The 25,889-nt window shown below is 40.8% G+C and overlaps 1 protein-coding gene across 1 annotated transcript; it reads left to right on the top strand.

Annotated features, from left to right (window-relative positions):
- On the top strand, positions 1 to 24,528 carry psmd2 (proteasome 26S subunit, non-ATPase 2). Its single transcript, XM_034122235.1, has 21 exons — positions 1 to 184; positions 1,597 to 1,653; positions 1,750 to 1,914; positions 4,457 to 4,578; positions 5,000 to 5,224; positions 5,690 to 5,848; positions 7,207 to 7,351; positions 8,329 to 8,389; positions 10,050 to 10,196; positions 11,235 to 11,341; positions 11,679 to 11,806; positions 13,753 to 13,840; positions 13,944 to 14,106; positions 14,699 to 14,800; positions 15,889 to 16,040; positions 17,279 to 17,362; positions 18,360 to 18,528; positions 21,361 to 21,455; positions 21,695 to 21,821; positions 23,131 to 23,249; positions 23,885 to 24,528. Exons 1-21 carry the CDS (start codon positions 62 to 64, stop codon positions 24,065 to 24,067), a joined length of 2,721 nt encoding a protein of 906 aa, XP_033978126.1. The 5' UTR covers positions 1 to 61; the 3' UTR covers positions 24,068 to 24,528.
- Positions 24,529 to 25,889: the final 1,361 nt, after the last annotated feature.

Here is a 25,889-nt window from a genome sequence, read left to right as displayed (position 1 = left end):
CACAGAAGAACAAGGTCTCCTCAGTTCCTTTTAGCCGACAGTTTTTCATAGATCCGCAACTATGGAGGAGGCAAAAAACAAAGAGAATAAGCCGTCCGAAAAGACCGATGAGAAGGACAAGGAGAAGGAGAAGGGGCTGAAGTCCTCCGGAAAGGATAAGGGCAAGAAAGAGGAGCAAGAACTGGTAAGTTTGTGGTGTTTTTATAAAAAAACGTGAGCTAACAGACGTTATTTTGCCTTAGTCACTGTCTGCTCTGACAACATGGTTGAGAAGGCCTTGGTCATTTCCATTTCTAAATAAATCAATGACATACTGTTTATAAATGTAACACAATATGTCAAATAAACCGTCCTTAACTTTGAATCGTTATAAAATCCCGTTCCGTAAAAGTTTTAAAGACGAACTCGAGCAGTTAGCTTAGCTTTAGCCTAGCCGGTTAGCTAACGTTAGCTTGCTAGTTGTTATCGCTGCTGTCTGTACTGTCATCTACGTTAGCATTGTTGCCTGATGTGCTAGCATAATGCAACTTAGCCGTGTTTAACATTGGGTAGCGCTCTGTATGACACAGCAGCTAACACAAATAAACTCTCACAACCAGAGGTGTAAAGTCACTTAGTAGATTTTAGTTCAATCTTAGTTCATTGGTTTCGTCTACTCCTTTACAACTCTGAGGTAAATGGTGCACTTTTACTCCACTACATTTATGTAATGTAGTTCCATTGTATATTTAAATTTTAAATCACATTCAACCCCTAAATAAGACTTGAGTTACTTGAGCAACATTAACAAGCTACTCTGCAGTTTACAAAGTAATTAAAACTTTGATGAACTCATGAATGCATCAATCATTATTAAACATATCATATATATTATTCTGAAATGGACCAATCTGCACAATGACTACTTTTACTGTCGCTACTTTAACTATATTTTGATGATAATACTTTTCTATTTTTACTTGAGGAACATTTTGAATGCAGGACTTTTACTGTAACAGAGTAGTACTTCTACTTTTACTAAGTACAAGACCTGAGTACTTCTACGTTTACTCAAGTACAATATCTGAGTACTTCTACTTTAACTCAAGTACAAGACCTGAGTACTTCTACGTTTACTCAAGTACAAGACCTGAGTACTTCTACTTTTACTCAAGTACAAGATAAATACTGAGTAAATATCCCACTTCTGTAATTTGTAATAAATAGGTTACTTTAACTTCAACCATTCGCTGTTAAATTGATCAGAAACATTAGAAATGTACTATAGGATTTCTACCTGATTAGCTTCTAAAGCTAGGTGGCTCTTAGATAAATGCATGACTGTCATCTTTGAGTGTCATCTTAGTGGTTGCTGGTGGTTATCATTTTTCTAACTGACTTGTATGCCAAATAGTTAACAATCCAGTTCAGAAAGGACCAACACCAGCTGTCAAAATGCTGGTACAATATAGAAAAGTAGTGCTAAGTAAACACAATTTACCACTGTCATCGCCATATTATCAACTAGCATCTAAGAGCATCACTGTCATATCACTAAGTCAATGTCTTTTAATCATTTGTGTTAATGAAAAATATTATTCCTTCACTTCTTCTTAGTCGGAGGAAGACAAGCAGTTGCAAGAGGACCTGGAGATGATGGTGGAGAGATTGGCTGTAAGTATTGTTATTTATTTCTGATACAACGACCCTTGTGTGTCAGGGTGTAAAAGCGCTAACAGTTCAAACGATTAACTGTATGTTTGATTGCAGGAGAAGAACACAGAGCTGCACCACCCTGCTCTGGAGGAGCTGCGCAGACTGATCCGCTCCTCCACCACCTCCATGACCTCCGTACCCAAACCCCTCAAATTCCTGCGCCCGCACTACGGCAAGCTGAAAGAGGTCTATGAGGGCATGGCTGCCGGAGAGAACAAGGTGAGGCTCTAAGTGGTGAAATTCATGCATTTCTTGACAACTTTTTAGGTTCATCACCATAGGAAACATAGTGCCCATAGAGAAACTAGTTTCAAACAATTTACAAATGTTGAAATTCAAACCCTTTTAGACATACAACCAAAATAGTAACATATAGCTAACGGTAGCTCTAAAATTCTCCAGTCAGACAGGTATTCATATCACTTTGATAAATGACCAGCTACATTAGTTATTTAATACTTGGCGAAATCCAGACGGAGAGAATAAGGTGAGTTTTTAACAGTATCTATATAAAATGTACCCGTTAGACAGGTAGTGACTATTACATTGATCAGCTATATTGGCATTATAATTGTTAGCCTTGCCGGCCGCATGTCATCATTTCAGCGCTGGTTGTCTAGGTGGTGCCCAGCAAACGATGTGGGCTTCGTAAATAATTGGGCAGCCTTCTGGGGAAAACCTGGTCTGATTAAGAGGGACGGCATTCATCCTACTTTGGAAGGGGCACATCTCATTTCGGCAAACATTTCAGGGCTTTGTGGACTTAATCCATGACAAACTGGAGTTGAGACCAGGAGGCGGAGTCGCAGTCTTACACGCTTCTCTGCGCTTTCTCGTGGGCAGTCATTCATAGTATCTAAAGCTTATACATAATATTTGCATTGACCTTTATATTATACAACTATACATTTAATTTCGGAACTGGTTTCGAAACCACATTATGTCGTCATTGATCAGATTGGGGAGGGGACCAGAGACAATTACGTTGTCCGACATTAATGTCGGTGGTAATGATGTTCGTTTACGCCAATCAGAATGCACCAAAGTTAATGTGGCGTCGGTGTGTAGATATGCTAAAACACATTTTCTTTTTATAATAGTTATATTTTGGACCTTCTCTTAAAACGTATGTCCTTATGTTGTTTTTGTTGGCACCACCAAACACCAAATCAAGTTACCTGTATGTGTAAACTTACCTGGCAATACAATTCTGATTCTCATGTTCAAGGTCACCTATTATGCAAAATCCACTTCTTCATGTCTCTTCTACATCAACATGTGTCCCCTCTTCTTCATGTCTCTTCTACATCAACATGTGTCCCCTCTTCTTCATGTCTCTTCTACATCAACATGTGTCCCCTCTTCTTCATGTCTCTTCTACATCACCATGTGTCCCCTCTTCTTCATGTCTCTTCTACATCAACATGTGTCCCCTCTTCTTCATGTCTCTTCTACATCAACATGTGTCCCCTCTTCTTCATGTCTCTTCTACATCAACATGTGTCCCCTCTTCTTCATGTCTCTTCTACATCAACATGTGTCCCCTCTTCTTCATGTCTCTTCTACATCATGTGTCCCCTCTTCTTCATGTCTCTTCTACATCAACATGTGTCCCCTCTTCTTCATGTCTCTTCTACATCAACATGTGTCCCCTCTTCTTCATGTCTCTTCTACATCAACATGTGTCCCCTCTTCTTCATGTCTCTTCTACATCAACATGTGTCTCCTCTTCTTCATGTCTCTTCTTCATCAACATGTGTCCCCTCTTCTTCATGTCTCTTCTACATCAACATGTGTCCCCTCTTCATGTCTCTTCTACATCAACATGTGTCCCCTCTTCTTCATGTCTCTTCTACATCAACATGTGTCCCCTCTTCTTCATGTCTCTTCTACATCAACATGTGTCCCCTCTTCTCATGTCTCTTCTACATCAACATGTGTCCCCTCTTCTTCATGTCTCTTCTACATCAACATGTGTCCCCTCTTCTTCATGTCTCTTCTACATCAACATGTGTCTTCCTCTCTTCATGTCTCTTCTTCATCAACATGTGTCCCCTCTTCTTCATGTCTCTTCTACATCAACATGTGTCCCCTCTTCTTCATGTCTCTTCTACATCAACATGTGTCCCCTCTTCTTCATGTCTCTTCTTCATCAACATGTGTCCCCTCTTCTTCATGTCTCTTCTACATCAACATGTGTCCCCTCTTCTTCATGTCTCTTCTACATCAACATGTGTCCCCTCTTCTTCATGTCTCTTCTACATCAACATGTGTCCCCTCTGTGGAAAGAGACTCTGAAAGTTTCAGGAACAAAGATTCTCTCTCTTTTTGTCCTGATCCATTTATATAAAAACCTGTCTGAAAACGAGCTGATCAGATTTTGGCCACTTTATGATGTCATAATGATGTTTTGTCTTGTGTAACCATTAGCCAATCACCAACCAAGGTAACCCCCCCCCCCCCCCCCCTTATCACCTGAATCTCCTCCTAGAGCACCATTGAGTTCTTTGTAACCAAATCTCTCTCAGAGGGGCGTGGGGAGGGGCTCCTTATTTTCATCTAAAGTAACAGACAGAGAATCAGCACTTTTGCAACAGGGCTGAAACAGAGGGGATTATGGGTAATGCTGCAATGATCTGTTTGGTGTTTCAGCCAATCAGAGACAGGCTCTGTATATATCTGAGACCTGTGATATATTGATGAAAAACAGTATAATAGGAGACCTTTAAGCTCAAACTGTTTGTGGTGTTTGTGTTTGCAGCGTTTCTGTGGAGACGTGGTGTCGGTGCTGGCGATGACCATGAGCGGGGAGAGGGAGTGTCTGAAGTATCGCCTGCTGGGATCCCAGGAGGAGCTGGCATCGTGGGGACATGAATACGTCCGGTAAGACACGACTCCTCATCTCCGGCCAACGCATGGGGTGCTCTTGTTGTTACTGGAGAAGATGTATTGTATTTGTTGTGTGAATGGATTCACTGACGAAATCAGTAGGAGACGCTACCTATAAAATAAATATAGACAGAGAAAACAGTTGCATTTTCAGTTTTTCATAAAGAGAGAGAAAGTGTATTGTTTGGAGACAAATACATGTTGATTCCTGATAGGTAGGTAGAAAATATAATTCAGTTAATTGCCCAGCCCTCTATGAACACAGAATGTATGCATTTTGTGTGGCTGATATTGGGAAGAAAGCACTTATACCGAAGCTGGGCAGGTCATTGGATGTTTCGTTGTCTTAAAAACATAACATCTTAATGTATTTGGAGACCATAATTGATGACACAACTTTTCTTCTGTCCCCCAGACACTTGTCCGGAGAGGTGGCTAAGGAGTGGCAGGAGGTGGAGGAGAACGACAAAACGCAGCAGGAGACGCTGCTGAAGCTGGTGAAGGAGATCGTTCCCTACAACATGGCCCACAATGCCGAGCACGAGGCCTGCGACCTGCTGATGGAGATCGAGAGGCTGGAGATGCTGGAGGACTACATCGATGAGAATGCTTACGGAAAAGTCTGCCTGTACCTCACCAGGTATGTTAGGAAAACATGTTGTTTTACATTTTAAAAAAGGACATTGTAGGAGCCCTTTAACTGAGTTTATTATATACGTTTTATTTGAATTGTTTAACATGTCTTGTTTTATTAGTATACATGGCCTACAGATATTATTTGTTGAATATTTATCTACTCAACTTTGTTGTTTACGCCCCCGAATATATTTGTTGACACCCCTTGATCTCCCAGTTGCTATATTATGTCTGTTTATGGGGAAGGGGTTGGTGTTAAACCAGTTCAACCACACACAGCAGACACACTGAGAAGGAGAGATGGATACTGCAATGGAAAATAAATGGATTATCGTTCTGGATTATTTGAGCGTTGAAAGCACACCCCCGTATGTTGGACGTGGCTGCTCTAGAAACCTTTAAGCCACTACAGACATGTTGACTTCTCTCTCCCTAACGCTCTGCATCCCTCCTGCTCCTCCTCCTCCAGCTGTGTGAGTTACGTTCCCGAGCCAGAGAACTCTGCGCTGCTGAGATCTTCTCTGAACATCTTCAGGAAGTTCAACCGTCACCCAGAAGCCCTGCGCCTCGCCCTGATCCTCAACGACGTGGAGCTGGTGGAAAACATCTTCACCTCCTGCAAAGACATGTAAGAGTTCAGGGGAAAAGACAAAGACTGCAGTTGCTGTATCCCACCTCTTGAGGCATTTTAGAAACATTTAAATAATCACTTGATGGCTAGAAACAAAGGGAATGGTTACATAACAACAAGTAAAAACAGTTGCCATGTTCAGTTAAGAGCATTTCAATCAGGGGTGGGGAACCTCTGGCCTCCGGGCCGTATACGGACCGTGAGACCATTTGGTACGGCCCTCCAGGTAATTTATAAACACTCGCAAAAAAGAAAGAAATCTAGACCGCAAAAGAATTAAACAAGTGAGTGGCTGTTTTTCCTGGCCAAGGTCAGGGTCCTTGAACACAACACGAGCCTAACGTGTCATCACGTGGTATATGTCTGGTCTGACAGGGGTGCAGTTCTGACGGAGAGCACCGGAACGTCGCTCCGGCACTTCAGAAATGTCAGTACCCATAAGGAGCCGTGCACATGCCGCAGTTTTTGCGTGGCTGTGTCTTTAGTTGAAAGCCCAGTGGCGATCTGTTCATCTGACATACTGATCATACAGTCAATAACTTTGTTGTTATTAGCATCTGGTTAGCTAGCTATGCTAACGAATATAAGAAGCTTTCTCTACAACCAGTGAGTAAAGGCACATCTTGATATGATCATTATAGTTATAAAAAAATAAGAGACTAAAGTATACGGGTATAAAATACTATATGACAGTAACAAAAAGTTGTTATTAATAAACAAGAATACAGTTTAAAAGGGGAGTGATTTGTAAAATATCCATAAAGAAAATCTGCTTACGGTTCTGTTTCATATGGATGTTGAGAGATGTATCCATAGATCTCTTAATGTTGCTCTCAAAGTGCACCAGATTGATGCTTTTAACTAAGAAAATCTAGAGCATGCCCCCGGACCCCCCCCTGAGGAGGTTAGGTCCCCCCCCCCCCACTTAAATCATGTCCACATGGATAGGAAACTAAATACATTTGCACACATCTTGTGTCCATATCTTTCTGTTTTGGTGGTCATGCCACACCGTGCACGTGCATGCGTACGTGAGTCATGGGAAGATATCTGGATTATTAAGAGGTTGCTTTTTCTTTGCACAGCATGAAAGAAAGGCAAAATGAATGGGCTGTGATTTGAGTATTTTTAAGCAGAGGTCAATCATTTGTACGGCCCTCAGAGGATGTTGAAAAAATTGAAATGGCCCTTGAGAGGAAAAAGGTTCCCCACCCCTGCTTTAAATAATGTGAACCTATCCTTTAAAGGGGAGAAATCAATACCACTTCCCGACAGTGCTTTTAGTTTTGATCCTATTCTGTATTTCCTACTGTGTCAAAGTTGGTAGAAAACTAAAGCCTATGTTCTGATTGCAGAGTAATCCAGAAGCAGATGGCCTTCATGCTCGGTCGCCACGGCATGTTCCTGGAGCTCAACGAGGACGTGGAGGACTACGAGGACCTGACGGAGATCATGTCCAACGTGCAGCTCAACAGCAACTTCCTGGCTCTGGCCCGAGAGGTAAGAGAGAGGGAGGAAGTCAAAGTCAACGTTATTGTCTATCTTTCAGTTTGTGTGTACAGACGGAGAGATCAAAATCCCAAATACAAGTATACAAATGTATATAAAAATATGTATATACACAATCAACAGACACATTTATACATATGCACACATTAAGATGGAAACACAACAATCAATATATACAAAATAACAGTCACTTCAATATCTTTGGGAATGTACATGTCCATAGAAGACCCACAACTTTAAGATTCGTTATGAATTAAAGTCAACGGGATTGATGCATGTGTGGAATTAGCTAGATTTGAAAGTTAATTACAACACCTAGAAAATGTTACATCTTTACACTTTTCAAATTCCATATTAAGGTAATTTATATAATTTATAGGTAGGTAGGTAGGAAGGAAAGTAGGTAGGGAGGTAGGTGTAGGTAGGTAGCAAGGAAGGAAGGAAAGTAGGTAGGGAGGTAGGTGTAGGGAGCTAGGTGTAGGTAGGTAGCAAGGAAGGAAGGAAAGTAGGTAGGAAGGAAAGTAGGTAGGGAGGTAGGTAGCAAGGAAAGTAGGTAGGAAAATAGGTAGGTAGGCAGGTAGGAAGGAAAGTAGGAAGGGAGGTAGGAAGGAAGGAAAGTAGGTAGGAAAGTGTTTATTTGTTTTCTTACCATCTGTCAGTCACTTGTATATCTGCTAATGAAAAATATCTGAGATGTTACTAGAATATTATTAGACTGTTAAAAAAGAACTTTACCAAATACTTTCTCGCTTCCTTCCTAACGTTGACGTTTCAATTCTTAATCATTGTACGCTGCACAAGTTATTTTAATTTTTAAATGTCTATTTAGTTTGATCTGTACTGATTTGGTTAATCTGAATCATGGTAAATAAGTATTGATGGAAGGAGATATAGGATTACAACGTCACTGTCACGACTCGGCACATTTCACCTTTCTATTAATAACACACTCTTCTCTCCCTCCGCAGTTGGACATCATGGAACCAAAAGTCCCAGATGACATCTACAAAACACACCTGGAGAACAACAGTGAGTACATCTGCAGCGTGTGTTAATGAGATAGCTTAGAGATACCTTTTAGATGTAGCTTAGATCAGTTTGTCATAGTGTGTTTGCTAGTTTCAGTGTATGATCAGCTTTTAACACGTGTTTGTTATATCTAGCGCCAGGTATAACATTTTAAAAGTATGCCTCTACATACTAGTACAAAACATGGGGTTTTATGATGTATACCTTTTTATTTTTGTTCAAATTCAAAGGTTTTATTGTCATGTGCACAAAGCTACAGTGTAGAAATGGCAATGAAAAGATTCTGACCTGAGCTCCTCCAACAATGCAACATATATAATAAAATACAACATAAAAAATTGTGCAAAACGTCTATTTACATGTCAATAGAATATGATCAGTGTTGGGCAAGTTACTTCCAAAATGTAATACAGTACATATGACTTATTACTGTCTTTAAGTAATAAGTTACATTACAATATTACTGTCTCTGAAATGTAATGAGTTACACTACTTTTATATTACTTTTGAGTTACTTTCACCAAAATAATGGCTAGGTATTTTAAATGCTAAAATGTAGTTTAGTGCAGCAACTGTGTAGGCCCTTGAGGCTACTAACAACTTTTATTACAAGGCTTAGTTGAATACTCGATTCTGATTGGTCAATTCAGAACACGTGACACGTTGTTAATACAGTAGTAGGCTACAGACTGCTGTCATGCCGTTGCTAAGGAGGATCAATAAAGAGAAAGTAAAATAGGTTAAAAGACGGAGCACTGGACAGCAGATAAATGAACAGAAGAAGACGGAGAGGAAGTGAACACTAACGGGAACACGGTATGGGCTCTGCAGAGTTTAGGGACTTGTTAGTGGATCAGAAACTGAACAGTTGGACAGTGCTGCCGTAAAGTTGTTGTCGCAGTTCCAGACGTTTTTTTCTTAACGGAAGAAATACGATACTTTTTAAGTCAATCAAATAATTTCAATTAATATTGGGAGTCGATAGTTTGTTTAGTATCTGGCTGTGTAATAAGCGGGATAATGTGCAGCGACTTGGTCATTATGGGGAAAGGAACACCCTTCAGGCTCATCAAGATCAGCCTGACTGATTACGTAAACACCAGGTTTACTAATCTCCCCGCACAATGTTCCTCTGGTGTCGGAATGTCTCGCGATGTTAGTGAATTCTTAAAAAACAAAACACCATTTCGGGTTAAAATGTGTTGTTACTGAGAATTGTAACGGGTAGTATATTACCCAAATGTCATTAGTAATGCGTTACTTTTTGCTGTAACGAAGTAATGTAATACATTACTGTAACTCCGTTACTTTTGTAACGCGTTACACCCAACACTGGATATGATATGTACAAGAACAGAATATAATTTTTTTTAAATTAAGACAAAATGAAATACGTTTTTTTTGCGTGGATAGCTATTTATTTAAATAACTATATTGCAAGATGACAACAGGAATGTTTATCGAAGCACTTTAGAGAGCTCAAGTGTTTAGCAGTCTTATGGCCTGTGGATGAAACTGTCCCTGAGTCTGGTGGTTTGTGTTGCTCATTGATTGTTGTTCATTGATTGATGTGTTGTTGTTCATTGATTGTTGTTCATTGATTGATGTGTTGTTGTTCATTGATTGACGTTCTGTGTGACCTCTTGTCTTCCTCTCTCAGGGTTTGGAGGCAGCGGCTCTCAGGTGGACTCGGCTCGGATGAACCTGGCCTCGTCCTTCGTGAACGGATTCGTCAACGCCGCCTTCGGACAGGACAAGCTGCTCACAGACGACGGAAACAAATGGCTATACAAGAACAAGGACCACGGTAAGATACAACTCAAATGAGGATTTCATATATGTGTAATTCCAATGCATTTCATTAGATCAGGGGTGACCATTTTGAATCGGCACTCAGCAAATAAAAAAAGTATAATGACTTGAGTATAATGGCGCAGTTCCACTACAGCGCGGAGCTCGCTTTAAGCGTGCCGTGTCGTGCCGTGCCCGTTTTTGGTTGCGCTTCCACTAGGCCTAGTTCCGGCCCGGCCCGGGGCCACTTTTTCACGTCTTTTCTGGCCCGAGAAAATTGTGGTTCTATCGAGGCCAACAAACAGGGCTGAGTCGGGCTGAGTATGCTAAACTAGAGAGAGGAGCGCTGGCAAGGGGGCTACAACTACAACAAGATGGACATATTTGACCGTGATTTAATTGTAATACACGTTTCAAAATGATGCCGAAGTAACAACATACTGATACTGGTTAGTAAAAACCATGAATTAATGCTTTGACAAGTCTACAGACGGCAGGCGAAAAACCTTTTAAAATGCGTGTTTTTCTAGATGGAGATTGGCTAAGCTAACGCAGTATATGCTCCGACCGTCCACACTCACAACAACGGCCTACAGACATAAATAAAGCAGCGACTGTATTCACCATGACACAGACAGTCTGTGGTTTGTACTTGTTTAACTTTTGTCTAGTTTCTGAACATATATGAGGAGCTGTGAGCTCTGAGTGCTAACAGCTAACGGCTGATGTTGTGTTTCTGGAGTTCTCATTGAAGATGACGTCACGGCTCCGCCTACACTGCGTTACTATAGTAACTACCCCAGTTCCTAAACTGTAATGGAAGCGCAGCATGAAGTGAGTCGGCCCTGTTAAGGCCAAGCCGTACCGAGCCGTACCGAGCGTGGCCGAGGCCGACCGTGTAGTGGAAATGTGCCATAATACACTTCTCCTTCTCTTATATTGTACTTCTTAAATATATATGTTCAAATATATTACACAGTATAATGTACTAAAAAAGTTTGGACCCCCCTGTATCAGATAGTTCAGAGACTAAAGGTGTGTTAAATGTCTGCAGGCATGCTGAGCGCTGCAGCCTCTCTGGGTATGATCCTGCTGTGGGACGTGGACGGAGGTCTGACCCAGATCGACAAATATCTCTACTCCTCTGAGGACTATATCAAGGTACAAACAACGTTCTGTCATTTCATACATGTTAATATTTCTTTCAGATACTAGTGCTGTATTATCCTAAAACTGAGCTATTAAAAATGTCCCATGGTAAGATCCTTAGATATTTGTATGGCTTCTTTAAAATCTTGGCAGTTTCCTGATGAGATTTTATCTACATGCCATCAGTGCAAGAAAAGCAGTTCAACACATAGGCAGTGACGTTGATAGGTTCTCAAATGTAAGCTTATTATAAACATTTTGAAGGTGGTACCAGAGTGAAAAGCAATGAGAAATCCAGCATTAAAACTGTCGGTCTTGTTTTCCTTCCACCTCTCTTCCTCTCTTGCAGTCTGGTGCCCTGCTCGCCTGCGGCATCGTAAACTCCGGCGTGAGGAACGAATGTGACCCGGCCCTCGCCCTGCTGTCAGACTACGTCCTGCACAACAGCAACACCATGAGGATAGGAGCCATCTTTGGGTGAGGAGAAACAGCACATATGTACCGGGACATTTTTATCCAGGGTCAGGTTAGGCTATAAAGGAACTACAGCACGGTCACATGACTTCACGTCACCACCGCTAAGCTAAAGGAGGCTAATGTTGGGCTATAAAGGAACTACAGCACGGTCACATGACTTCACGTCACCACAGGGTTCCCGCGGGGTCTTAAAAAGTCTTACATTTGATAATCTGAATTTAAGGCCTTAAAAAGGTCTTAAATATGACCAAAAAAATAAGAAAGGTCTTAAATATGATTTAGAAGGTCTTAAAAATGATGGGATTTGAAAGGTACTTCTGTGTTGCGATAGCGTCTAAATGTGTTTTGGGGGAAATGTCCGGGCTGCAAAGTAACCTGTACGGTAATAGCCTTTCAGTTCCCCCCAACAATTTGTATTGAAATAAATCAACATGGAACCAGTAATCACTAACTTTGTTTCCCCCGGCCCCTTATCGGAGAACACCCAGCTAGTAACCTAGCAACCAAGCTTCAGCTAGCGACAGTCAGAAACTCATGTATCTTCAAATCTACTTACAAATAAATATGGGGAAGTGTAAGTTCAACCGTATTTGGTTGGAAAACCTCGAATTTAGTGCTTGGTTGAAACCAGTGGAGGGGAACGTGTTTGAAGCCCGCTGCACCTTTTGAAAAATAAATTAGCGTTTGTTTTGCTAATGTATTAATTATTTAAAACAAATAATAATTTGAACAGTATCTTTTTAACTGTTGATTACCCTGAACCTATAATTCAACTGCAAAACCAATACAAAATAAATTAAATAAATTATACATTTAAATAAATAATATCAAAATAATAAATACCAATAAACAAGATCAACAAATATTTTGGAGCGCACTTCCACAAGCTATTAAACATATATAAATATGATAAATACAAATAAATTAGACTAAAATTAATTAGATCAAATATGTTGTAGTGCACTGTCACAACCTAGCAAAGCAAAATCATTTCGTAATTGTGGCAGGCCAAAATCGTAATTGCGATTAAAATATGATTAATTGCACACCCCTAACACACAGACACACACACATACACTTTTTGTCTAACACGCTAACACAGTGCTGTACTGTTATGCCTTTACATTTACTTTGTAAGTAATTATGGGACGTATTTCTTCTTTCATAGCAATTTTCCTTCATACTTTCTTGCCGTGAAATAGGTCTTAAATTCTATTCAGTGGTCTTAAAAAGGTCTTAAAAAGTCTTACATTTTAGTAGGCGAAACCTGCAGGAACCCTGCACCACCGCTAAGCTAAAGGTGGCTAACGTTGGGCTATAAAGGAACTACAGCACGGTCACATGACTTCACGTCACCACCGCTAAGCTAAAGGTGGCTAATGTTGGGCTATAAAGGAACTACAGCACGGTCACATGACTTCACGTCACCACCGCTAAGCTAAAGGTGGCTAATGTTGGGCTATAAAGGAACTACAGCACGGTCACATGACTTCACGTCACCACCGCTAAGCTAAAGGTGGCTAATGTTGGGCTATAAAGGAACTACAGCACGGTCACATGACTTCACGTCACCACCGCTAAGCTAAAGGTGGCTAATGTTGGGCTATAAAGGAACTACAGCACGGTCACATGACTTCACGTCACCACCGCTAAGCTAAAGGTGGCTAATGTTCACCGTGATGACGTTTAGTCGTCTCATTTAGACACTTGTTAGCAACCCTTGTTTTTAAATTCACCAGTTGCGTATATTACTGGACATATTTGATGTCGTATTACAAAAAGTAAAAATCTCTTCATCTTGTCTTAACCACAGACCTTTATCTCTGACATCTAACTGTGAACCTGGAACCCAGTAATGCTAAAATGCTGACTCATAACCGTGTTTAGGACTCATTCCTGCACCCCTCTTTTGCGCAGCGCCTTGATTCTTATCCTCTTGTGTTCAGACTGGGCCTGGCCTACGCCGGCTCCAACAGAGAGGACGTTCTGTCTCTGCTCCTCCCCGTCATGGGAGACTCCAAATCCAGCATGGAGGTACGGATGTGTGATTCATTTTAAGGAGATTTCTCAATCCACGGCACTTTTTTTTTTTAGAAGTTTAGAAACATTTTAAAGTGTGTGTGTTTTTAATCTCCAGGTGGTCGGAGTGACAGCGATTGCGTGCGGGATGATCGCAGTGGGATCCTGTAACGGAGACGTGACCTCCACCATCGTGCAGACCATCATGGAGAAGAGCGAGACCGAGCTGAAGGACACGTACGCTCGCTGGCTGCCTTTAGGCCTGGGACTCAACCACCTGGGTAAGCATGGGCAGGTTTTACAATAACTACACAAATACGTCATTCAAAACGGAGAGCTGCCGTGGCACAGCATTAAAATACAGCTAAGCTACTGTATGAGGTAGGGCTGTGCGATTATGGCAAAAATCATAATCACGATTATTTTGGTCAATAATTGATATCACGATTATCCATTTACTTTGAAAACATCCATTTATTGAAAAAAATGTTTTGAACAGTATGTTTTGAACAGTTGATTACCCTGAACTTTAAGTATAATTCAACTGAAAAACCAATAAAAAAAAAAAAAAAAATAAATAATTAAATTTTTTTTAATTTTTTTTAATACAAATAATAATAGTTTTATTTCGATTACGTTGTTTTCGTAATCGTTACAAGCCAAAATCATAATCGAGATTAATATACGATTAATTGCACAGCCCTAGTATGAGGTGAAGGATGGGAAAATGTCAGAAAGCGCTGTTTTCAGCCAATATATGAAGGTTTAATATTATAGTTACTAACATATTAAATGACCAGATATTGTTCAAAACGGTGTTAGATAGCTGAACAACTAAGCTAATGTTATGTTGTGTTTTTCTCTGTTCCCTAGGTAAAGGAGAGGCGATTGAGACGACCCTGGCAGCTCTGCAGGTCGTCCCCGAACCTTTCCGCAGCTTTGCCAACACACTAGTGGACATCTGTGCATATGCAGGTACTGTTTTCAATCCATTCATTCCCTGGATTCATTCACGTCTGTGAAAGCCGACCATATGCAGCTGTTCCTTTGCAACATCTGCAGAACTTGCTTTCATCTCATTTAGCTAGAATGCAAACTTTGGGATATTCATCTAAAAGAGTTGTAATTAGAGATGATCCGATCACGTGATCGGGGATCGGAGCCGATCACGTGATTTTCAAAAGATCGGAATCGGTAGAAAAAAATCGGGGATCGGGATTTTTTTTTTTTTTTTTTTTTTTTTTATCAAATATTTTTATTTTATTTAATGTTACAAAACAAAAATGACCATGTTCACGTCTTAAAGTCATCGTAAGGCCTTAGTTTTGGTTTAAAATTACACAACATCATGTATGTGTTGCTTCTTTTGGGCTTGTTTTCATAGACCTGGTTGCTTATTTCTCTCAAATCTGGCAACAGAGTGGGCGCAGTGTCTAATAATAGCAGTAAGCTAACAAGAGGCTACGTTCAGCTGGTGACTCGGGAGTCGGGACAGAGAAAATGTCAGGAGTTTGGAAGTATTATAAAATTGAAAGCGAAGGCAGTGTAACAGCCAGATGCAATGTTTGCAAGGCGGAGGTTCCGCGTGGTGGAAAGAACAGAGCTACGTTCAACATGACCAATCTAATACGAACACCAACAACAACACGACGAGTACACAGCGGCCACTCAGGTAACGGCACTGAAACAACCAACACTTTCAGAGACTTTTAAAAGGAAAGAGAAACTGCCCCAGAACAGTGAAAAGGCCAAAAACATAACAGCCAAGATAGCTGAATTCATCGCGTTGGATGACCAGCCGTTATCTGTTACCTTTTTTTTCTCTTAATGCATTGCATAAAGATCGGATCGGGAAAAATCGGTATCGGCACATCCCTAGTTGTAATGTTAAGCGAGCGAGCTAAACACTTCAGGGTCATCTGGAGAGAAAGTTGAACCTGTCTCAGTTTTCTGCTGCAACGCCACGTCACTCTGTCAAATAGCATCTTTGAGTATCCTACACCCTCTGGTCGTTCACAGATTCGTCACTCAAACTGTTTTCACTTTGATATCCTTCCTCTCAGGATCTGGTAACGTGCTGAAGGTGCAGCAGCTGCTCCACATCTGCAGTGAGCACTATGAAGCCAAGGAGAAGGAGAAGGAGGAGAAGGAGGACAAGAAGGATAAGAAGGACAAAGACAAGAAGGAGACGGCAGCTGACATGGGCTCCCACCAGGTAAAGAGGATTGTTACAATGATTATCAACCGTTTGACCACATCCTCCTTTAACCGCTCTGTAGGGATGGGTACCGAGCCCCGGTGTTAAAGACCGTGGTACCGTAAAGCTCAGACGTTATCGGTCTTTTTATCGGTCCTGGAGACATTTAAAACATATGTCATGCGTATTATTGCTACATAAACATTATATTGCAGTTTTAGTGTCGCCAACTCCGTTTCTAATACGCAATAAGACTACAACATGCGTCTATGATGTATTTTAGATCTTTCCTCTCTCTCCCGTCTGTGTGCGAGGGGGCGGGGCGGTTTACACACACGCGGCTGCTACATGCATGCAACACACACACACACACGTGGCTGCTACATGCATGCAACACACACACGCAGCTGCTACATGCATGCAACACACACAGCTGCTACATGCATGCAACACACACGCAGCTGCTACATGCATGCAACACACACACAGCTGCTACATGCATGCAACACACACAGCTGCTACATGCATGCAACACACACACACACAGCTGCTACATGCATGCAACACACACACAGCTGCTACATGCATGCAACACACACACAGCTGCTACATGCATGCAACACACACACAGCTGCTACATGCATGCAACACACACACAGCTGCTATATGCATGCAACACACACACACGCGGCTGCTACATGCATGCAACACACACACACGCGGCTGCTACATGCATGCAACACACACGACGGAGATGGAGGAGAGAACTCGCTCCATGGTGTGGTTAAACCTTACCCGTCTCGATGTGGACAATGCTCGTTGCTAAAAGTGCAATAAGAGTTTAGCATGTAAGGGCGGTAACACGAGCAATTTGTCTGAACCGGACCGGATCGATAAGCGGTATCGATAAAAAGTAGTAGTATCCCTACCGCTATGTCATGGATGCTTTTAGAATAGATCTTTATTGTCATCATACAAAGTACAACGACATTTCTTTGGCAACTCTCACTGCAGTAAAACATAGACACAAATAAATAAGTGGTAAAAGCGGTAGCGATGACAATGTGCATATTAACACTTAGTCTATAAATGTAGCGTGTTTCTAACTGCGTTCATAAAGGGTTTTAGTAACCAAAGGATGCAAGTCTACATTTCTAAATAGTAGTGGTTGCAGTCTTTGAGGGGCGGAGGTGTGTTTATGTTCACGGTTGTTTTTAATGTGCTCTTTTAAGATGTTGTGTATGTTTTCCTCTCAGGGTGTAGCGGTGCTCGGTATCGCTCTGATCGCTATGGGCGAGGAGATCGGATCAGAAATGGCACTACGAACATTCGGACATCTGGTCAGTAAAAAAACGGCTCTGGCTGATTTTCATCCTCGTTATATTTTTGTTGAACCCTAAAATAACTTCTCTGCAGCGCCTGTTCACCAATAGTAACTATTCTTACTCATACTTAATCTTGCTCTGACATCATGGCATAAATACCGATGATTTTTGGAGATTTTGAGAAGAAGTCAGATTTTTGGGAGATTTTGAGAAAAAGTCAGAATTTTTTTTTTTTTTGGGGGAAAAAAATCTGAATTTTGAGAAAAAGTCAGAACTTTTAGGTGATTTTGAGAAAATGTCAGAATTTGGAGATTTTGAGAAAAAAGCTCAAGCCGGTGACGAGTGATTATTAACATTTTTAAGTTTTCAGAAAAAGTCAGAATGTTGAGATTTTTAATAACAAAATCTGAATTTTGAGGAAAACTCAGATTTTTGAGAAAAAGTCAAAATAATTGTGAAAAAGTCAGAATTTGTGAAAAAGTCAGAATTTTTGGAGATTTTGAGAAAAAGTCAGAATTTTTGGAGATTTTGAGAAAAAGTCAGAATTTTTGGAGATTTTGAGAAAAAGTCAGAATTTTTGGAGATTTTGAGAAAAAGTCAGAATTTTTGGAGATTGAGAAAGTCAGAATTTTTGGAGATTTTGAGAAAAAGTCAGAATTTTTGGAGATTTTGAGAAAAAGTCAGAAATTTTGGAGATTTTGAGAAAAAGTCAGAATTTTTGGAGATTTTGAGAAAAAGTCAGAATTTTGGAGATTTTGAGAAAAAGTCAGAAATTTTGGAGATTTTGAGAAAAAGTCAGAATTTTTGGAGATTTTGAGAAAAAGTCAGAATTTTGGAGATTGAGAAAAAGTCAGAATTTTTGGGGAAAAAGGCAGGATTTTCTGAAAAAAGTCCACAAATGCTCTGTATGTGATGACTACTTCCATTCTTGAGAGGATCAGAAATACATGGATCCTGAGATTGAAGTGATATTTTTCTAACACCTCTCATTTCTCTGTGTGTGTATTATCAGCTGCGTTACGGAGAGCCCACCCTCAGGCGGGCGGTGCCTCTCGCCCTGGCTCTCATTTCCGTGTCCAACCCTCGTCTGAACATCTTGGACACTCTCAGCAAGTTTTCCCACGACGCCGACCCCGAGGTGTCGCACAACTCCATCTTTGCCATGGGCATGGTGGGCAGCGGTGAGTCTCATCACACTCATCCCATAGAAACATGTTTAATATGTGTGTGTGTGTGTCTGCAACAATACTGAACACTTGGAAGTGTCAGATACTTTGATCTATATTATAAGGGCTCTGATGCACCTTACGTTATATTCACAGTAGTATCATGATTTGCACATGAGCTTAATTCGTGTTTTGCTGTTCTATGTGGTGTTGTTGTTCTATTAATGGCAACCACTGCATGTTGAGAACTTGTTATATCATGAGGTGGAAATATCATGACGTACTTTCCACTTGAAAAAAAGTATTAAGCCACTAAAAATATTGCTTTAAAAAAATAATGGTCCTGTGGTATTGGTATTTTGACTAGTAATTTAGTTAAATTGTTTCGTTTATTAACGCTACAACATAGCGTTTCGTGAGGCGGTTGTTGTTGTTGGATGAAAAGCAAACAGCTGCGGTTAAAGGAGAGTGGCAGGGAGTAGGAGAGGGAGAGGGAGAGAAAGTTTCAGCCAGCTTGATCGATGGAGTTGGCTTCAATATGATGCCAATATAAACAAGGTATTTTGTCTGCTCTGTACATCAATGCAGACTTAGATGCTGACAAGTAAGTGAAGAGTAGAAAATATAAAGGTATATTGGCTATAGGGAAGTGTCCCAGCAGTTTAGGAGAATTAAGGTTCTAGTCTATTGCATAGGCATTACATGTCTAACTCCTGATGACAGGAAGGCAGAAAGCGCATTATACTCATAATAATAGCAGACATTAATAATGACCACAATATAATAATTTTAATAAACCAACTATGAACAATTGAGGAAAATTAGGAAGAACTGATGATTCAAATGTTGTAGTAATGTATAGTTTGTACACAGGGTGTCCGCGGGGTCTTAAAAAGTATTAAAAGTTGATAAATCAATTTAGCGAAAATGAAGGCTATTAAAAAGTATTAAACGGCATTTTCCAAGGTATTACATTTTGTAGCTTGTTTCCAATAAGTATATAAATGGTCCAAAGAGGTTGTATTCTACAGTCTGCCTGAATGTAATCATTGCGTAGGTGTGTAGTGTGATTCTGTGTAGTTTATTGATGGCATCCCGTTGGATTTGACGTCATCAGAACAGGACATCGCACGCTCACTGCTTGATAGCGCGCGAAGGTCCGTTTACGCCGGTTGCTAAGCAACATCGTTATGGGGAAATGCAAGTTTGCGTCCAAATGGTTGGAAGATAAGGAGGAAGGACAATCAATTAAGCAATAGCTCACGACAGGCCGTGGTATATGCTCATTATATCACAGCTAAGGGGCGTGGTTCGGCCCGACGCGAAGCGGAGGGTCGACAACCCCCTTAGCTGTGATATAATGAGCATATATCACGGCCTGTCGTGAGCTATTGCTTTTATAAAACGGTTACCAAGTGTGGCAATATGAATGAAAAATACACACTCTAATTTAAATAGTTGTTATTATTAAATAATGATGTTCAAAATAAAATAGTCCGTCCGTTACCTTCTGCACAAAACATAGTGCGAGGTGGTTGCTATGCAACAACACTAACAACAGTTAGCGAACATATTAGACAGAGAGCGTTGATCCATTATTTGGCTATTTATTTACATTAATGTGTATGTTGCCGTTTATTGTGCACCCACTGAAAACCTGTCCAGCATCAGTAGCATGGCTTACGTGGTCACTTGTATAGGCTGAGGTTGTTCTAGGCTGTTGCTTGGCGTGGCGAGAATATTGTTCCACTTCCTCCGGTCCCAGAGATTCGGCTTCCAGTAGCTCTGGAGAGAGCTTTCGCACCTGTGGCCACTAACGGTCATCATTTCTCTGCTTTGTTTCAAGACCCGCATCAGAAAGCTTTTGAATGGTGATACTTTTCCAGTTGGTCGACCTGCTCTTCACGTAGCTCTACATGTCGTCGTTTAGGTGCTTTTTGTTCTGGAGATAGGCACTCCTCAATCCACTCCTCCATAGTAAGACCCCCCCCCCCCGGAGGTCGAAGTTAATCTTAAATGTTTTTGCGGACCTTTTTGATTACAGATTTGAAAACATCGTTGCTCGCTTTAAAAGTAGCACAATTCATTATGTCAAACCTTGGAAAGTATCTAGATATCCCTGCCCTAATGCCAAAGGAACTGCACACTGAATATGTTTTTGCCGTTTGATGTCTATGTCTGGACCGTTGCGTCAAAAGGAGGGTTTCTGCTCCGTTACTTCTCCGCTGCTTTCTTGTTCCAGTTTGAAAAGCAAGCCCAACTGTATACTGTTTATCTCAGACGCGGAGGGATACTGAGTTGTTGTGAAAAGTAACTTACAATTCTACCCGTGGTATACGCTCAGTATACCACGGCTAAGAACCAATCAGATTGCTTGATTTTACTTGTCCGTTTTATAATACTGTATATAGTCAATGTGAGGTAAAGTGTGTCGCCAAGGTAACCGGTTCAAACTCCAAGTGGCGATGAGGTCTTAAAATGTACGGAAAGGGTCTTAAAAAAGGTCTTAAAAGGTATTAAATGTGACTTCAGGATTCCTGCATACACCCTGATAAATTACTATTGTAACAAATGTGTTCATTTTCTTCATTATTAGTAGATTTGTTGGACGAATGCTCTCGGGCCTTACATGGGGGGGGGCCAGTGATAATGAAATTCCACTGGCCCGTAGAAACACATTATTGCTATAACAGACCCAAGTGAAGTTTTTTGCTGGAAATGTATAATATAATACACTGAAAACTTGGAAGTGTGTTGTCGTGTTCAATGATGCACAACGTCGCCTGTTCTAAAAGTGGCTCGAGTGTTGACTTCCTTAACGAGCTTTAATTTGTTCCATGTCCTCAGGCACAAATAACGCCCGTCTGGCCGCCATGCTGCGGCAGCTGGCTCAGTATCACGCCAAAGACCCAAACAACCTCTTCATGGTGCGACTGGCTCAGGTGGGTGAAGTCACAAAAACACACACACACACACACACACACACACACACACACACACACACACACACACACACACACACACACACACACACACACACACACAGTTGTCTTTAGGCAGATGTGTTTGTATGAGCTCAGGTGGGTGAAGACACAAAAAGCACACACACACACACACACACACTTGTCTTTAAGTAGATGTGTTTGTATGAGTGTGTATTAACTCTGCTCTTTCCTCTCAGGGTCTGACTCACCTGGGTAAAGGCACTCTGACTCTGTGTCCGTACCACAGCGACCGGCAGCTCATGAGTCAGGTCGCCGTGGCCGGGCTGCTCACCGTGCTCGTCTCCTTCCTCGACGTCAAGAACAGTGAGTCCTTTCTCCTCCTGATGCCTTTTTTATTTTTTTTCTACGATTGCTTTTCCACTTACATGACATCGATGCTAAAATGTGTTATTTATTACAAAATACATCCACTGTGTGACATTTCCTTAATACAAATAAATGCATTTAATACACACATAATCCTAATGATAAATGCCATTTAAATAATAGTTATAGTAATTAAAATAAAATGTTAAATAATTATAATTTTTTTTTTTTTTCATAAATAAATTTTTTCATCTTTTAGTTTCAATTCAGTTTTAGCAACTAAAACAAACATATTTGCTAGTTTATATGTTTAAAATAAATATGAAAGAGACGAGACGGGGGGCGGGATTGGGTTAGAAATGTGTGTTTGGAAGGTGGGGATACTGGCATGACTCAAAAGGTGTGGAGAAATGTTGATTGCTTCACTGTATTAGCACAGTAAGGGCGTATTTCCACTGCAGGGCCTCGCACGGCTTAGTACGGTATAGTTAGGCCTTGGTAGGCCTGGCTCACTTTATGCTGCGTTTCCATTACAGTTTAGGAACTGGGGCAGTAACTATAGTAACGCAGTGTAGGCGGAGCCGTGACGTCATCTTCAATGAGAACCACAAAACCAACACAGCCGTTAGCTGTTAGCACTCAGAGCTCACAGCTCCTCATATCTGTTCCGAAACTAGACAAAAGTTAAACAAGTACAAACCACAGACTGCCTGTGTCATGGCGAATACAGTCGCTGCTTTATTTATGTCTGTATAGGCCGTTGTGAGTGTGGACGGTCGGAGCATATACAACGTTAACTTAGCCAATCTCCATTCAGACAACACGCATTTTAAAAGGTTTTTCGCCTGCCGTCTGTCTGCAGACTTGTCAAAGCATTAATTCATGGTTTTTACTAACCGGTATCAGTATGTTGTTACTTCGGCATCATTTTGAAACGTGTATTACAATTAAATCACGGTCAAATATGTCCATCTTGTTGTAGTTGTAGCCCCCTTGCCAGCGATTCTCTCACTAGTTTAGCATACTCAGCCTGACTCAGCCTCGTTGTTGGCCCGGAAAGATCCTCGATTTTGGATAGCCAGAAAAACTGTGAAAAAGTACCCGCTAGCCGGAACTACCCCAAGTGGAAACGCAACCAAAAACGGGCTGGGCACGCTTAAACCGTGCTGTAGTGGAAATGCGCCATTAGAGATGATGTTATTGACAGATTACCCTCACCTTCCTATTGTAACTGTCTGTTTCATAATGTCTCACCACAGCTTGTTTCCCCTCCGTGTTAATATCCCTCTGTTGTTGTGTGTCGCAGTAATCCTGGGGAAGTCTCACTACATTCTGTACGGCCTGGTTGCAGCCATGCAGCCTCGCATGCTGGTCACCTTCGACGAGGAGCTGCGGCCGCTGCCCGTTTCCGTCAGAGTCGGACAGGTAACGCCTCGAAACATCTGTATACACACTCTGCAAGAAATGTGTTTTGCTGTACAAACTTTAATCACTAATTGGGAATGTATTAGTTTTTATTGTTGAGAAATAGATGCATACAAATGGAGTATACACTGAATTATGACATTATGACCACATTGACATACAAATTGAGTATACACTGAATTAAGATAACTCAATTTGTATGTCAATGTGGTTAACTGAGTAATTGTGACCAAGAAAAGTTGATTTGATGTCTGAGGAATCACTTTATTCAAATGGATGATTTCTGACATCCTGAAGTATGTCCAAAAGTTTCACCAGAAGCTTCAAATTGTTTGAGGAAAGTTGATTCATCATTTTAAAACATGTCCACGATGAATCACTTCATTCAGATAAAGGATTTTGACATCCAAAATGTAAAAGACAGAACGTTAAAAGCTTCAACTTTTCAATTGATGTTTGAAATGACAACATAAGATATTTAGCTGATGGAGAAGTTATAAAACATTTCAGGAACTAAAAATTCAATAATTCTGGTGCGAATATGGGAGGACAACTCCCTGTTTAACATGTTTTTTTATGATTCTTAATTAATATTAATTAATATTAATTAATATTTCTTATCTCCCCGTCTCCAGGCTGTGGATGTGGTGGGTCAGGCGGGTAAACCCAAAGCCATCACAGGCTTCCAGACCCACACCACCCCGGTGCTTCTGGCCCATGGAGAGAGGGCGGAGCTGGCCACAGAGGAGTATCTCCCCGTCACCCCCATCCTGGAGGGCTTCGTTATCCTCCGCAAGAACCCCAACTATGAAACCTAGACACCCCGTATAAAAAAAAAAGCCCAAATCTCTCTCGCCTGTTCCTCTGTTTGTAAGGGAAGCCCTCCATGGCTCTTAGCAGTTGTTATTGACACGTTTACTGTATTGCTGAAAAGATTTAAGGGTGGGTTTTCCCTTTTCGTTATCACTATAGCCCACCGTTAGCACATTAAAAAACATGCATAGTGGGTTAGCCGGATGAAGGAGGGAAAGTTTCCTCATCGCCCTAATTCTGATCCACCACCCTCATGTATATGTTAGTAAATTAATAACGACTGCTAAGTCATCATCAATCCCCCCCCCCCCCCCCTTCCTCTGCCTATATCCTCTTTTGTAATTAGAGCATTTAAAAGTATGTATTCACCGTTTTGCTTCTGTTTTTATTTTTATTTTGTTTCGGTTTTTGTTACAGTGCTGTAAAAGGTTTGAATCAAAAATAATAAAAAACTGAGACTCACGTCGTTGAAGTGTGATGGCTGTGTTTTATATCGTGCATTAAAGGTGGGGTAGGTAATTCACTTCAGAAACACTTTTTGTTATATTCCATGGAATGCTCTTAACATCCCGATAGCAATGAATACATTAAATGCTTTGACAATACATACATTAATACAAATATCATCTGTGGAAGCCGTAATACTGTAAAAAAGCACGACCAATCATCTGAGCCGGCCCGGCTAAAATAACTGGATGGCCTACCTGCCTGTCAGCCTTCCATCTGGGCACACACTTATCTCGTGCCCTCATTGGTCATGTGCGCGTTGTGTGTGTTGGAGGAGGGGCTCTGTAAGGAAGTCTGAAGGAAGGGGCAGATTTTTTTCGGTTGCGTACTTTCAAATTCTAGCGCACTTGAGCTGGTTTCTCCATTCTTACCTACCCTACCTTTTAAGTGCGTCACTGGTTCGTTATCATTCACTCAAACCAACAAGTGCTCTCGTCCAAGAAGCTGCAGTTTGTCCACTAGGAGGAGCTGATCAGTGACTATCGGTGTCACATATTGTTCATACAAATACACAAAAGAAAAGTATTAAGTTCAAAGTGGTAGTATCAGAAACAGGTTTATCACCAGGTAGGTTTTTACACATACAAGGAATTTGACTTGATGTCGTGGTGCATACATACAAGAATTAAAAACACAGGTGGAGAACTAGAAAAATATTACACATATTACATTACATTACACTTTTAGACACGTTAGACTTTTTTGCAGGTCTCCCTTGAAAAAGAGATCTATGATCTCAATGGGACCAATCTGGTTAAATAAAGGTTTGAAATGAAATGAAATGAGACGCTTTTATCCAAAGCGACTAACATACTCAATACTGTGGGCAATCCCCACAGGAGCAATTTGGGGTGAAGTGTCTCAGGGACACAACGACATGCTGACTGCAGTGGGGTTTGAACCTGTGACCCCCTGACCCGAACACCTACACACAACCCACTGCGCCCCACGCCCCCCCACATATAACAGTATTTACATTGAAATGGAATAATAAGGAATACAATATGGAATACAAATCGGCAGTAATACAAAATATTGTTGTACATTGTGAACATATATTATGTTCTACACATATTGGCTGTTTTATGTTCTACTTTGAGATGTTAATATTGCATAATTGTTTATTTTCTACTCTTTTTATTTCTAATTAAGTGCAATACTTTGTTTTTCATGCCGCTGCAATTGACACATTTCACAATTTGTGACTAAGAATATTTATATTGCCTATAGATATTCACAGTAAAAGTATGGAAGAACATACAAATTACTAATAAAAAACAGAATTAAACGAGTATATAATAAACATTTCTACTATTTTAA

The sequence above is a fragment of the Trematomus bernacchii genome, unplaced genomic scaffold (genome assembly GCF_902827165.1).
Source record: "Trematomus bernacchii unplaced genomic scaffold, fTreBer1.1, whole genome shotgun sequence".
In the NCBI taxonomy this organism is placed as follows: Eukaryota; Metazoa; Chordata; class Actinopteri; order Perciformes; family Nototheniidae; genus Trematomus; species Trematomus bernacchii.
Note: the sequence above shows the minus strand (reverse complement) of the source record. Positions and strands in the feature narration are given on the sequence as shown.